This window comes from Halyomorpha halys, unplaced genomic scaffold (genome assembly GCF_000696795.3).
Source record: "Halyomorpha halys isolate HHAL.00 unplaced genomic scaffold, Hhal_1.1 Scaffold145.1, whole genome shotgun sequence".
Classification (NCBI taxonomy): domain Eukaryota; kingdom Metazoa; phylum Arthropoda; class Insecta; order Hemiptera; family Pentatomidae; genus Halyomorpha; species Halyomorpha halys.
Window position 1 is genome coordinate 821,970 of NW_027115461.1, and position 14,923 is coordinate 836,892.

Consider the following 14,923-nt stretch of genomic DNA (forward strand, 5'->3'; position numbering starts at 1 on the left):
GTATAACATTAATTAATTTTTTAACTTTATTTATGTAAGTATAACATCAATTAATTTTTTAACTTTATTTATTTAAGTATAACAGTAATTAATGTTTTAAATTTTATTTATGTTGGTATAACATTAATTTTTTTAAAAACTTTATTTAAGTTGGTATAAAATAATTATTTTTTTAACTTTATTTAAGTTGGTATAACAGTAATTAATTTTTTTACTTTATTCATATAGGTATAACATTAATTAATTTTTTAATTTTATTTATGTAGGTATAACATTAATTCATTTTTTAATATTTTTTATGTAGGTATAACATTAATTCATTTTTTATTTTATTTATGCAGGTATAACATTAATTAAGTTTTTTTATTTATGTAGGTATAACATTAATTAATTTTTTGACATTATTTATGTAAGTATAACATTAATTAATTTTTAACTTTACTTATGTAAGTATAACATTAATTAATTTTTAACTTTATTTATGTAAGTAGAACATTAATTAATTTTTAACTTTATTTATGTAAGTAAAACATTAATTAATTTTTTAATTTTATTATGCAGGTATAATATTAATTAATTTTTAACTTTATTTATGTAAGTATAACAGTAATTAAATTTTTTAACTTTTAATGAACTTAATTTTCAGGTGAAAATGGTCGTTATGTCGGACGACTGCGCCCTTGAACGAAACCATATTAAATATGTCCATGAAAATATGATGGTGAAAAGGGGCCTATGCGGAATTATCATCTGTGCTAAAGTGAGTCTAACTTAATCGATAACGATCGATCCTATTGTAAACTGTACTATATATTTTATTCTTTATGATTAATTTAAAATATATACTGCTATTATATTATATAATGTAATGATTAATAAATACTGCTAAAACCCTTGAAAGGGACTGGGGTTCAGAACTATTGTAAGAAGTATTGAGTTGTAAAATATGTTCGCAGCGTTTTTCAGTATTTCAATTTAATCCTCTCTGTGTTTATAAAATCATGTTTACTTGGTCAATAATGTTTACATATTCTAAAAAAAGATTAGTTAAGGTGCTTTTATGGATTAGTTTCAGCCAAGATTCCTTTTCTTTAAGTGGTATTTTGATTGCTCAAAATGGAAGGGAAAAAAATTGTTTTCGTCATTTAATGATTTTTTTTTTCACAGACGGTAAGCAAAATTTGTAGGGTGTATGGCGACGAGGCACCACAGTCCGTAAGTGGTTTGCTCGCTTCAGAACCGGAAATTTTGACTTGGAAGACGCAAAGCGCCCGGGTCGTCCTTCAACTATTGATGATTGGTCACAGACAATCCTCACTCTACTATATATCGAGGAAACGCGACGGGATATCGCAGAAACGCTTAACATATCTCATGCAAGTGTCTCAATTCATTGGGGACTGTGGGATATGTTAATCGAAGTGATATATGGGTTCCTTACAATTTGAATGCGAGGGTGGTGGGCCCAAAATGCTTTTACTATTTTAGTAGTTACGGTCAGATAACATAAAACGTTCTTACTGTACTGAGAACAAACAGTACAACACAAAACAATGGCTTGATAGCAATTACCGACTGACAACTGCCAACTGGACGTTACAAACTGCACAATCGATGTATTCTCAGTTTGCCACAGAGCAACATGTATAAAATAAAAAATGAATTTTTACATCTTACTTTAACACAGATGTCTGCCAGCACTCAAATAAAATCTAGTTCAACGTGCTAAGTAGGTTATTATGCGTATTTTCGTAGGGGATGTAGTTTTCATAATATTTGCTGAAAGAAATTGATTTGGACAAAACTTCCAGAATTCATGTTCACTTTGTAGGTATTTACTATTTAATATTTTTTATAGTAATGTTTATTTTTTGTTATCAGTTAATTTTAAGTTAAATAATTAGTTTTAAAAAAATTAATTTTAATTTTTGTTTAAAAATTGATCTTATTTTTTTTCTTGTTTATTTAGAAAATGTATCCGTTTGATATTGTGCTGCTATTTGGAGTTCTCTATGTTCAAATATTTATCCTGTAAATATAATATTTTAATTAAGTCCATTTTGAACCCCCACTGCCACCACATTTACTAATTAATTAATGAACATGGCGTTGAACTATTCCTAAACGATCATTCTGAAAGTCCATTTTTTGTTTTACTGCCATTCCGAGTGAAGTCCTTAATCTTAGTAGTTATAAATAAAAATTTATTTAATTCATTTGGTCTCAACAATTTTTTTATTATCTTAACACTCCTACGTTTTAGCTTTTCTGCCCATTTTTAAGGATATATCAATAAAAAAAAAATTTAAATACATTACATTCATTATAAATTTACTTTAAAAACATTATTAGGAAATTAAATTTCCTACTCTATTACAATATAACAGCCAAACATTGTTAATCGACATAATTGCAAGCCATTTTGCCTTTGCCAATTATTTATCATAAGTCAATTTACTTTATTACTTAAATTATGGAATAATAAATTAATCTTCATCACAATGTCTAAAAAACCATTATTCTGTTAATATGTAATTGTTACATATTTAGTTATTATTATTACATTACTAGTTTAGAATTTATATTTCATTTAGTCATTTCATCAACACTACATTGAGTAACCTCCCTCACTGTCCCAGGTAGGGATGCGACATTGACATCGATGTTTTGAAAATATCAATGTTTTTAAAAATAATGTTTTGAAGCCGATGTATTTATAAAATCGATGTTTACATTTGTCTCAATTTTTCATTTTTTTAAATACAACAGTAACTTAGTAAAAATTACAGTGTAAACAGATTGCTATCAACAATGTAGTGGAATGTAGAATTACTTCCTACCTTCACGCTAATATCGGGATAGAAATAAATTAAAGTTCTGTTCCAACAACCACTTCGAACTGTCCGGAGCAGGCGTAGTGTTTTCCCCTCCCTAACCTTATACTGCTCATAATTATGAGAGATAGTTGACCGTGGATGATAAATGAGGAGAAGATGGTTGGGGGTGCGGTCAATGAAACACAAATAAGTATGACTAACTTATTTTAATGTGCCGACGTTTCGGCTAGAGTTTCTAGCCTTCTTCAGGGCTAAAATCATTTTCATTCATTTTCTTTCCATATTTAAATTTCAAATTAATAATAACTAATATGTTCATACTTCTTTACATTATATAACTTTAATTTTATTTCATTTGCTTAATTAAGTTATTGTACCCACTTTTTCAAATACCTATGTCTACATTTTTTTTTTCCCGCTTCTCCCATCACTTAATTTTATTAATTCTATCTTGTAAAACTATTCATTGTTTGTGTAAAATTATTTTGTTTATATTTTCTTTTTTATTTTTTTATATTTCTATACTTACTGTAGTTATTATCTTATGGTTGTTATCTTGTTTTGTTTTTAGCCCTGAAGAAGGCTAGAAACTCTAGCCGAAACGTCGGCACATTAAAATAAGTTAGTCATACTTATTTGTGTTTCATTGACCGCACCCCCAACCATCTTCTCCTCATTTATACTGCTCATGTTCTGTGCAGTTCTGGATAATCAGAAGTCGTTGGAACAAACCTTATGTTACTAAAATGGATGTTCAAAAACATCGATGTATTTTTGGCAATGCTTGTAAGTATTCATATTTTAATATTGAGCATTGATATTTTAAAACATCGATGTTTTCAGTTGTCATTGTCGCATTCTTAATTCCAACAATCACTTCTGACTAACCGGAGCATGCATAGCAAGTGTTTGGGACAGACATGTTACTGAAATGGATATTCAAAAACATCGATGTATTTTTTGTTATGTTTAAGTTTATTCATCCTTTTTATTATTTTAAAAACATATCAATTTTAATTATATTCTATCTATCTCACTAAAAACCGAGAAACTGATCATAAATTCACTTTTTTTAAAATTTCAACAATGCTCATTATATTTTATTGTCAGATTAAAAATTAACAGTATAATTGATATTCTCTGATGTATAAATATGTATAGCATCTAACATTGCTCTTTTGAACAACATTGGTGTTCTCTGTTGCAGATACTCGGAGGGATGTCGACGGCAGGGTTCGGCCTGGAGCAGATCTACCACCACGGGACCATGATCAAGCTGCGGACCAATACCATCTCCGCCTGTTACTCTAGCTGCCAAACTCCCAACTCCTGTCGTCGGGTTCCCCAAGTCGATCCCTATGAAGTCGTCATAGGAGTTGGAGGACATGGAGAAGAAGGTCTCAAACGAGTCGAGGTTGGTAACATCATTGTATAACAAATTGGAGAAGATGGTCGGGGGGTGCGGTCAGCAAAGAAACAACATAAATAAACAAAAAATATTTATTTATGCGGAGGTTTCGACCTGATTTTCAGGTCTTCATCAGGGAGTTGTAGGCAGAGATTTTTGGAGTTTAGCATAAATAAATATTTTTTGTTTATTTATGTTACTTCTTTGCTGACCGCACCCCCCGACCATCTTCTCTAATCATTAATCTACGGTCAACTATATACACATCATTGTATAACAATATCGATTAATTTTATCAGTTTTAATTATTTCATCTAATATTGATTTTACATCTTTGCCACTTGCCGCAAATCCAAGACTTGTAAAAATTATTGCTACTTTTTATAATGAAAATATTAGGAATATTCATGATGTGTTAAATATAAAATGTTTTACCATGTTAAATGTTATAAGTACAGGATTGTAAGCAGCTCTATTTAAAGTCATGTTAAATGGTTAAGAGCTCCTAGCGGATTTACTGAGAAACTTTTATTATAACCTTCCTTGCAAAACTTCATGTTATTGTTTACATTTGAGTTTTGTCTAAACCAATTAATTGCAACATGTCTAAATTGAAGGAAAAGTGGAAGTTGTGTGAAAGTTTGGCCACTGAATGTCTTGTTTATCTTCTAACTTGTGAGGAAGAGAAACAAGATGAGCTAATTGACAACTACCATTACATTATTATTATTGCCATCCATTGCTTCATTAGTTTTTTAAACATCCAAAACAATACTAACATAATCAAAACACAAACTACGAACAAGTAATATGTTAACACTACATTGCTTGTTCTAACAACAAAAATGGTGAAGAGCTCAGCTGGTGTTTCGTGACGTCATTCTCCATTTAGCAGACCTAGTAACAGACTCAACCATGTTATAAGGGTATTCATGATCTTTAGTTTAACATGTTCTGTTAGTTTAACATTGTTCTGTCTAAATGTTAAATATGATGGAGAATGACGTCACGAAACAGACCAGCTGAGCTCGTCACCATTTTTGTTGTTAGAACAAGCAATGTAGTATTAACATATTACTTGTTCGTAGTTTGTGTTTTGATTATGTTAGTATTGTTTTGGATGTTTAAAAAACTAATGAAGCAATGGATGGCAATAATAATAATGTAATGGTAGTTGTCAATTAGCTCATCTTGTTTCTCTTCCTCACAAGTTAGAAGATAAACAAGACATTCAGTGGCCAAACTTTCACACAACTTCCACTTTTCCTTCAATTTAGACATGTTGCAATTAATTGATTTAGACAAAACTCAAATGTAAACAATAACATGAAGTTTTGCAAGGAAGGTTATAATAAAAGTTTCTCAGTAAATCCGCTAGGAGCTCTTAACCATTTAACATGACTTTAAATAGGGCTGAATGACGTCACGAAACAGACCAGCTGAGCTTGTTTTATTTGTTGTCGTGTTAGGTTACTTACTCGTAGTTTGTATTTTGTTTTGTTTTTTCTTTTGTCTTGTGTTTTGGACTTTTTAAAAAATACAATCAGTAGCTAAACTTTTACATTTGTACTTTCCACTTATTTTAGGCCTGTTGTAATAAATTAAAGTAAACAATAACATGAAGTTTTGGCAGGAAAGGTTGCTAAACAAGTTGCTAGTAAATCCGCTAGGAGCTCTTATGTATTTAACATGACTTTAAATAGGGCTGCTCACAATCCTATACTTATAACATTTAACATGGTAAAACATTTACATTACATTTAACACCATATCATGAATACCCCTTATGTTATGTCGTTTTAACATGCTGCTAAAAGAAGGAAATAATTCTCCATTTAACACGCATTAACATGTTAAACTAAAGATCATGAATACCGCTATAGTAAATCGAATAGCCTAAACAAGTCAACAGTACATACAAAGCTTGTTGTTTCCATTGTTTAACAAGAATTTAATTAACGATAGTTTAAGGTGATATGTTTTAAAATTCTATCGATTCGGTGTAAATACCTTTTCTTAAAATGAAATTGGTGAATGGCACAATCTTCCTTGTTTAAACATACCAATTTATTTCACATACCCAACGACGTTTCGGGATTATTTCAAGTTGCTAGAAAACCAAATTCAACAAAATTTAAACATATGCTTATAACATCACTACCATATCATATATTCATAAACTATTTACCTGATAAACTATTTTATATATAATGTATAATAAACTCCTTAATTTGTCATTATATGCTAATATTGAATCATATTATTGTCAATTATAAAATAAAAAACTTTTTATGATATCAGCTATTATACATATTTCAAGGGGAGTAATTACCTTCCTGAAGGTTATCTTTCATTATGATAACAACTAGATTGACTATAACAATAATCTCCTACCTCTATTATCAAAAAGATGAACAATCTAACTAAAATTAACAATTTTTATATATAATAACAAACAACAATTAAATATGATGAATATCCCTATAGTAAATCGAATAGCCTAAACAAGTCAACAGTACATACAAAGCTTGTTGCTTCATTTGTTTACCAAGAATTGAATTAACGATAGTTTATGATTAGTCTTAAAATTCTATCGATTCGGTGTAAATACCTTTTTTTAATTCTTGTTAATTACCTTTTATTTAACTATAACTAAATTTATTAATTATATTTTTTATTTAACATAATATAAATATGTATTTATAAAGACGTGGTATGTTCAGGTAGTTAAATTAACATTTTTCTGATAAAGATTCTAGACTGAAGGTTGAAATTATAGGTTTTGTTGTACTATTTATAGGAATTGTTATTATTTACGGTTGTAGGTTTACTCTGCTGATATTTATGTTTCAAAAATTAATTCGTCATTCGCTAGGTCGATTTTAACACAGATGGCCGCGCGTGAGAATTTTTCTTATATTTGTTATTTAGAGCTCTTGAACGTATTTTTTTAAATATAAAATTTTCATTTAGATTAGGCTTATTTAAGCAAAAAAAAAGTATAAACAAAATTTATTTTGATACAAGAGCAAACTAGTTTTAAAAAATTCAAAAAAACAAACATAATTATAAAATAGTTTTTATAAACATAAAATAATATTTTAGACAGACACAGTTATAAAAAAGAATCAAAATACAGATACATCATATTATAAGAACATACCACTAATCTTAAAAATTAATGCTCAGTCTGAAGATATCTCTGTGCACAACTGGTGCAAGTGAACACAGTATGACTGGGATATATCAGTCTTTGACACTGGTGGCAAGTCTTTTTTGTTTAGAATGCCTGAATATAAAGCAGAAATTTACAAAAAATAGTATTCATACGGTGCAGCGATGAAGTGAAGAAATGAAAAGACAAACTTTTATTATAAAGACCACCCTAGCCATACACTTATAGTATCAAAATACAATTCATAGTAAATAATAAGTACCTAATGAAGTTCCTGCCTCTTCAAATCTATGTTACCTAGTTCTGCTATTTTTTTCCCTAAATAAATAAAAATATTTTTATGGATGAAATACACTTGTTGCACCTAAGAAAAATCCTCACAACTTGAATATTTTTATAGCAGCCTGAGTTACACGTGAGATAATGTCCCATGAGAAGTGTATAATTGTCAGGGAAAGAGGGTTATAGCTCCTCGAGTGGTGAGGGGGGTGGGGAAGGAGGTATAGTTGGAAGTGACTGTGAACTACAGATTCCAGGAAGGTGGGAACCACAGTCTCCCTTTAGCAGCTTCCAGACCCGAAAAATGATTAACGTGAAAGACATTCTCACGGAGCGACCAATGGGGGGTTAAAAAAACATACAAGTATGTGGACACCTACGTTTGTTGATTCCTTTGTTAACCAAACATTTGTATAAATCTTGGATTTGCGGTATGTGTTGATTAGCATAAGCCTCAAAACTACCATCTAATTTGTTCCTAACAATTATATCTAGTATATTTTGGAATGTTTCTAGATGGCACCTTTACATTACATCGTGAAGGTGATGGTGAAGCAAATTTTCGAAGTCTTCATGGTATCACATGGTGATAAAGTCCTCCTCTTTCTGAATAACTCCGGAGTTTGCACAGAAAGTGAGATGTTCGTCTTGGCCAGAGAAGTCGAACTACAACTTGGTATTTACAAATCACATTTACATTTACTGTTGTTTATGTCAAATGTACACATGGGTAATTCAAGAAGTTTGCTAATATTTAAAGAATAGAAAATTCCTTTTTTTTTTTTTTTGTAATACTACAATATTTCAATAAATGTTCTCTAAAACAGTTAATAAAAAATAATTTCTGTCTAAAGAAGATACATTTTATTCAATTTTAGTCTCAGAACAATCTATATTTTTTTTTAAGTTCGACGTTTCGGCCATCCTCAAGGACAATCTATCTCTAAAAGCTTTTATTATTTCTTTTTTTTTTTTTAACTTTTTTTTTTTACTTTTGTTTTTTTCTTTTATTTTCTGTTTTTTTTTTTGTTTTGTTTTTCATCTGGAGATTATTTTTTTTTTAACTTTTTTTTTTTACTTTTGTTTTTTTCTTTTATTTTCTGTTTTTTTTTTTGTTTTGTTTTTCATCTGGAGATTATTTTTTTTTTAACTTTTTTTTTCTCTTTCTTGTTTTTAATATATTTTTTTGTTCTTATATCCGATAACAAATATATATATATATTTTTTTTTTGTGTGACTTATTTGTATGCATCATGTATAAACATTTATATACATTATATATTGATTTGTATCCTCTATGATGTTCGACATAAGTGTATATATATCACTTTCTTTGTTTTAACAATTTGACATGATGTCGCTACGTGAAAGTGCGTTCGAGGAATGGACTAATTGCAGGTGGCAGGGCATTGGAGTACGCCATTTCAAAGAGACCCAGAGAGCAAATAAGTTTATATACAATAAACAAAAAAAAAACTGTGGAAAAAAAAAATTTTATCTTTCTATTATATTGGATCATACCAAAAAATGTAATTTATATATGTCGTCACGGATTGATCAGTATGCTGTGTAATGTAGCAACCCCATGTATTTGGGCAGCATGATTGAATAAATTTCTTTCTCTCTCTTTCTATGATTTTTAACAATTTTAAACAAATAACAATATTGTGAATAAATTATTACACCTTAAATAAAAATTTAGAACCATATCAATTATAAAAAACTTTATACAGGCTATTCTGGCCAGGTCAATAATTTCAGTCCACAATTAAAAAATTAGGGAATCATATAAATTCATTAATAAACACAATTATGTCTAATTACCTATTTAGTCAATTTTCCATTTTAATTAAAACTTTTAATTACATTCAATTTTCACTATTATAATTTATCATAACAATATTTGTAACCTTCCCCACACTCAGGCCAGGTTTTTATTTATTATGTTATTTCAACTTTATTTTGGTTAAATTAACTATTTCTTTTATTATTAAAATTCATATCAAGGTTAATTATAATTATCAACATTACTTTTATCCCATATTTTTTATAAATTAATTTTGCTTAAAACATCTCCTTGGTGTTGGTTCATATTTCTTGTGTTTGTTTTTAAATTTAATTATATACAAATTAATTTTTATTAAGGAAAAGATATAAATTATAAAGTTTGGTACAAACAAATAATTGTTTTCGATATGACGGAGAAAGTTTATTAAAAAAAATAGAAAGAACTATTTTTTAAAATATTTAATATTTACAGTAAAAAAGTTTTTTTTTTTTTTTTAAATCCTCTTCCAAGCCATTTCTTGCATACGGTTAAGGGAACTTATCTACAGGTTGGGTAATATTGGGTCGAGCCATAAGTAACTTGGGATGCACCTACGTAGAATCTACTGTTCGTATCCACCCGATATGCATTACCATGACAAGTTTTTCTTTTCACTATATAGGCGAGGCTTCAGTTAGTCTTTTGTCTATTGTTTTGTGTGATACACGTTACGTTAAACCTCTAAAATGGAGGGTCAAAAAGCACATATTCGTCATGTAATACTTTTAGAATTTAAACTAGGCAATAGTGCTTAGGCGACAAAATATGCAGTGTATATGTTGAAGGCATAATAACTGATAGGGCAGTTAGAAGTTGGTTTATAAGCTTCCGTTCAGGAGATACGACCCTAAGAGACGAACCGAGGCGGGACGTCCTTCCGAATTTGATGACAACCTTTTAACGGCGACATTGGAGCAAAATCCACGTCTATCAGGTATAGCAGGAAAAAAGAATTTATCACTCACTTCTTGAGAACCTGTCCCAAATATAGTGAAATTAGAATAAAATAGTTTGGGCAGCGGACCTGCTCTCCAGAACAATTATTCATTTTATTAAAAGGCTCTTGGATACTGTGTACGACGGGCTACACTGGAAAGAGCTCAATTTGTTAACAATTTGATCACTCAAAGCAATATCACAGTTTAATATATATTTTTTAAAGCATGTAACTTTTTTTTTTTTAAATTATGATGAAGGTGGTCAGGGTTGCGGTCAAAAGAGAAACAAATATTGTTAACAACTATTTATTTTCCGACGTTTCGCCCCACTTTGTATTATATTATAGTTTCATCAAGGCTAAAAAGATTCCAAAACGACAAAGAACATTTTGACATTGTAAGATAATAAGATACAACAAAAAGGGAAATTAAGGTAGGATTAAAATTATGTAAAAATAAGTTAAAAGATAATTTTATACAAATAAAATAGTAGTAATATAAAATAAACAATGATGAGAATATAAAAATTACGTAAATTATAAGGTTAATTTTTTATTGTCATTGTTTTGATTGTCTTATTTAATTTTCTTTGTTTATTAGACCATTTAAAATAATTTATATAATTTTGTTTAAGCTTTATTATTTATGTGTTTCAGTTAAAATCCCACAGAGGCTTCGACAGATCGATATTTTTTTCATTGTCTATGTTTTCTTAATTATTCAAATAGACCTTTTTTTTTTTTTTTTGTAACTAAACACATTTCATTCATTCAATTTTCAGCTCCTAGGGTGCTAGTGGTCAAGACGATAGTGGGCAAGTTCTATACCTCTTTGGACATGAAAGGGTTCCAGATCTGCATCACCAACGTCACATCGAATGAGTCTTGGCTTCGATATATGGAACTCGGGACTGACGCGTTCGCTTGGCCTTCGTTCAAACTCTCGGATCTCTCGACTCAGAAGATTGAACACGAGCCTTTTTACACACCATTTTATTCTGGCATAAAGGTAACTCTTATCCATTTGTTCTCACCATAAGAGGTTAATAGGAATGTCCGCCATTGCTATCTGAACGAGGGCAGCCAATGATTGGCTGGTACTCTGCCACGTACTGCTCTGCCACGCCCCTAGTCCATTATAAGGTTCGCCTTTTTGGCTTTACTTTTCCTGCCAGATAACTTCACCTGACAGTTCACTCCTTTTTCCAAGATTTTTTTGCTCATCAGAAAAAAGTTTTCACAACTGTTAATTCCTTAAAGGAAGTGTTTTACTTAATCTCGTAAGGTTTGTTATTTCACTCGGTGAAAAAATTCAACATTCCAGGCAGGATTCGAACCGGCGCAGCCAGAATATATCAGATTAGTAAGACCTGCGCCTAACTACCTCAGCTACAGACGGTGACTACTGACATATCTCCTAGTTCTCAGCTGGACGGTGATTAGAAATAGAGACGTTTATATTTATATACAAATACATAATTCCGTGCTCGTAGCAGATATTGCTTCTGCATACATATATTCCAGCCTTTCTTCCTATTAATTTTTAAAGCACAGCCTAAATTATTTATTTTGATTTTTTTTTTTTGTAAATTAATTTTTGTTATCATTTTTATCTTAATTTTTGATTAATACATCTTTCAAAATTGTTGCTTATTTTATTTAACTTACTTAAATAAGTTTACTTTATTTTGTTTTTCTAAGTAACGTTTACAACCAAGAAATATTAACCCCAGCGCAATGCTTATCTTAGCAAGGGTAAAGTTTGTATTGCGGCTGTCAGTTCAGGTAATAGTGGTCCATTAAAGAAATAGATATTTTGAGAACCCAGGAGGTTCAATTGTCAACAATGGATTGAAGTATGTGTGACAAGTTGTAACGAGTATGGGGGTTGGTTCCTTGTACAACAATTTGATCGCACAAGTTTTATCGTGACTTGGGTCTAAATTTATTTAATCAGTATTATGACTTTATCCAACGATTTAGTACATACTTAATTAATTTTTATCGATTTATTTAAGCGTCTATACTTCTTTAATGTTGATTGACAGAAGGGCGGCTGGAAGTTGAACTACGGACAAGCCCATATCTTTGGGGATTGTATCCAAAGCACTTGCATCGCCCTCAAAAGATATGAAGACAATATCAATGCCATGGATGCTGTGTTTCGTACAGGGGACGTTGGGACAAAGCTAAAAGCCTTTGCAGACAGTAAGTAACCTCCTTTGCCAAGATACGGCCTTTGTCTTACTATTAAACATAATTGGACTAAATAAATTAATATACATATACAATTAAAATAGAAGTGTATTTTGTAGCCACTTTGTTTTGTTTTGGCACTTGTTACATGTGCTCACACTGGAATCCCATAAGCAACTTTTTTGCAGAGGAGGTTTTCAAGGTCAAACATTAAATTGTTTCATCTGGGCTTGTCACTTCCAAGCCTGACCAATTTGTGACATGTTCATTTCTTGGAAACACGTGGGAAAAGATCAAAACCTCCTTCTGGACTTTTCCTCTCCCCGCCACACATCCGATAAGATATCCCCATTGGACATCACTACACTCTCTTGAAATTTATTGGTTCTGTTACCACCTTTCCCCCAATAGTTATATATTGTGCTTGTTAGGAGCTTCGAGTATTTTAATCCTTAGTAGCCTGCTTCGTTAGAATTTCAAAATATACAATCTTAAAATAAAGTTAATTAATAAATCCGAATGTTGGGAACACAAAAGTGTGGATGTGGCACAAGCGTCCTTGGTTTTATGCCCGAAAATCGAAACCCAACGAGTGGATCTCATTTTCAGGCCGTATTGTACCAGCCTATCCTCACACTTGCGCCTGCGTGAATTTACCATTGCTTGGCAAACGTATAGAGGTACCTTTAGATTAGACCTTACTGGTTAAGAGACCCTCTCAGGTCATGCCCAACTTATAAATTGCACATCTCACTTTTCAATGGGTTGGCTGAGAAACCTGGTGGTTGATGGTCAAATTACCACTTTACTGTTGGTCAAGTAGTTTTACTTTCTTGTCAAGTAATAAACCCCGACTCATCATGTTATACCGAAGTGGATTTTTTTCTTCTTTCTGAACACTTTATTCTTTGTCACTTTCTTAGGAGCGCTGAAAGACATAAAAGGAGCTTCCCTGTTGATGGATATGTCAAAAACCTTCGAGCTGATGGCCCAGATTGCGGAGAACGAGATAGACACCATCATGGGACAAGTGCTGGCCGTCCTGTTTACTGGATCTGCTCAGGGGAGTTACAGCTGGGAAAATGTTTGGAAGCAGGCTTTGGATACGCTTTCCATGTACACTACCGCCAGGGTGGGCCACCGCACTTTGGTAATATATATGATAATAATGTTCTTTATTTATTCTGGGTCGGATCCCTTTAGAATAATATTACAAGTGTCAGGATTATGCTTTAGAGCCTTAGAGAAAATACAAAATTTTCAAGGTAATAATGAAATTATAAACCATCATTAGTATAATTGTAATTATAAATTTGATAAGATAAAAATAAACAATAATAATTAGCAGAATATATAAAATTATTAATCAAAAGGTGAATAAAAGGTACGATTATTGTTTTTTTATTAAAAACTCAAATACCATTTTTCAAAGGTATTTAAAATTAGAAATTTTTCATCTTGATTTATTTAGAGATTTTTTATTTTAGATTTTTTTACTCCAGTGACCAATATTTATATAATCGTAAGTAATTTCCCTGCATTTTATCTCATTTCTACTTTAATACAACCATTGAAAAGTTGAATGTCTTCTCTTTTAACCTACATTAACAAAATTTATAAAGGCGAAATATTAGTTTCAAGTAATGAAAAACTTTTTCACCGTTTTATTTTATATCTCTGGTTCTAATTTATTTAATTATATCCGGTCTGCGCCATTTGGTGCAGTTTACAGAGCCCTAAACCATTGCCAAGTTTGGTGTAGATTGCTTGAGTCATGTTGAAGTTAGTTCTATATGTTACTATAGTTACCGTCTTATCAATTTATCTATATATTAATTGACATCAAAGGTTCAATAGTTTTCAATTAATGTAATAATTTATAACAATAGGGTAATATTGCCGGGTCTGCTAGTGGTTCATAAAAGTTTCATATTTAGAAAAGTAGGAAGTTAGTTTCGTAACCGTTTAGTTTTTAGTAAAATCAAGTCAGAGCTAAGTATGAACGAGACGGTAGAGCGACTTGCGAGATTACAGATCCAAGGGAAAGCTCCGATTCACAGATCCGATTTGATCGACCATTTGTAGCCGAGGGAGCTGAGACGTCGCTCTTAGCAACCTCGGAATCCGACCTGGGAGGATTGACGGTTCCACGGAATGAAAACTCGATTCTTCCACGGAATAAAAACTTGATCCTCCCAAGATTAGAATAGGTTGGTTAACTCTTGATAACCTCCCAAGATTAGAATAGGTTGGTTAACTCTTG

At 30.8% G+C, this 14,923-nt stretch overlaps 1 protein-coding gene across 1 annotated transcript in view; it reads left to right on the top strand.

Annotated features, from left to right (window-relative positions):
* Positions 1–14,923, top strand: part of LOC106678475 (PTS-dependent dihydroxyacetone kinase 1, dihydroxyacetone-binding subunit DhaK) — a 40,696-nt gene that overhangs the window by 23,039 nt on the left and 2,734 nt on the right. Inside the window, exons 6-11 of the mRNA XM_067052495.1 lie at positions 647–760; positions 4,045–4,251; positions 8,216–8,375; positions 11,247–11,473; positions 12,513–12,672; positions 13,584–13,810. Coding sequence (XP_066908596.1) covers positions 647–760; positions 4,045–4,251; positions 8,216–8,375; positions 11,247–11,473; positions 12,513–12,672; positions 13,584–13,810 — 1,095 coding nt within the window. The remainder of the gene's footprint in view (positions 1–646; positions 761–4,044; positions 4,252–8,215; positions 8,376–11,246; positions 11,474–12,512; positions 12,673–13,583; positions 13,811–14,923) is intronic.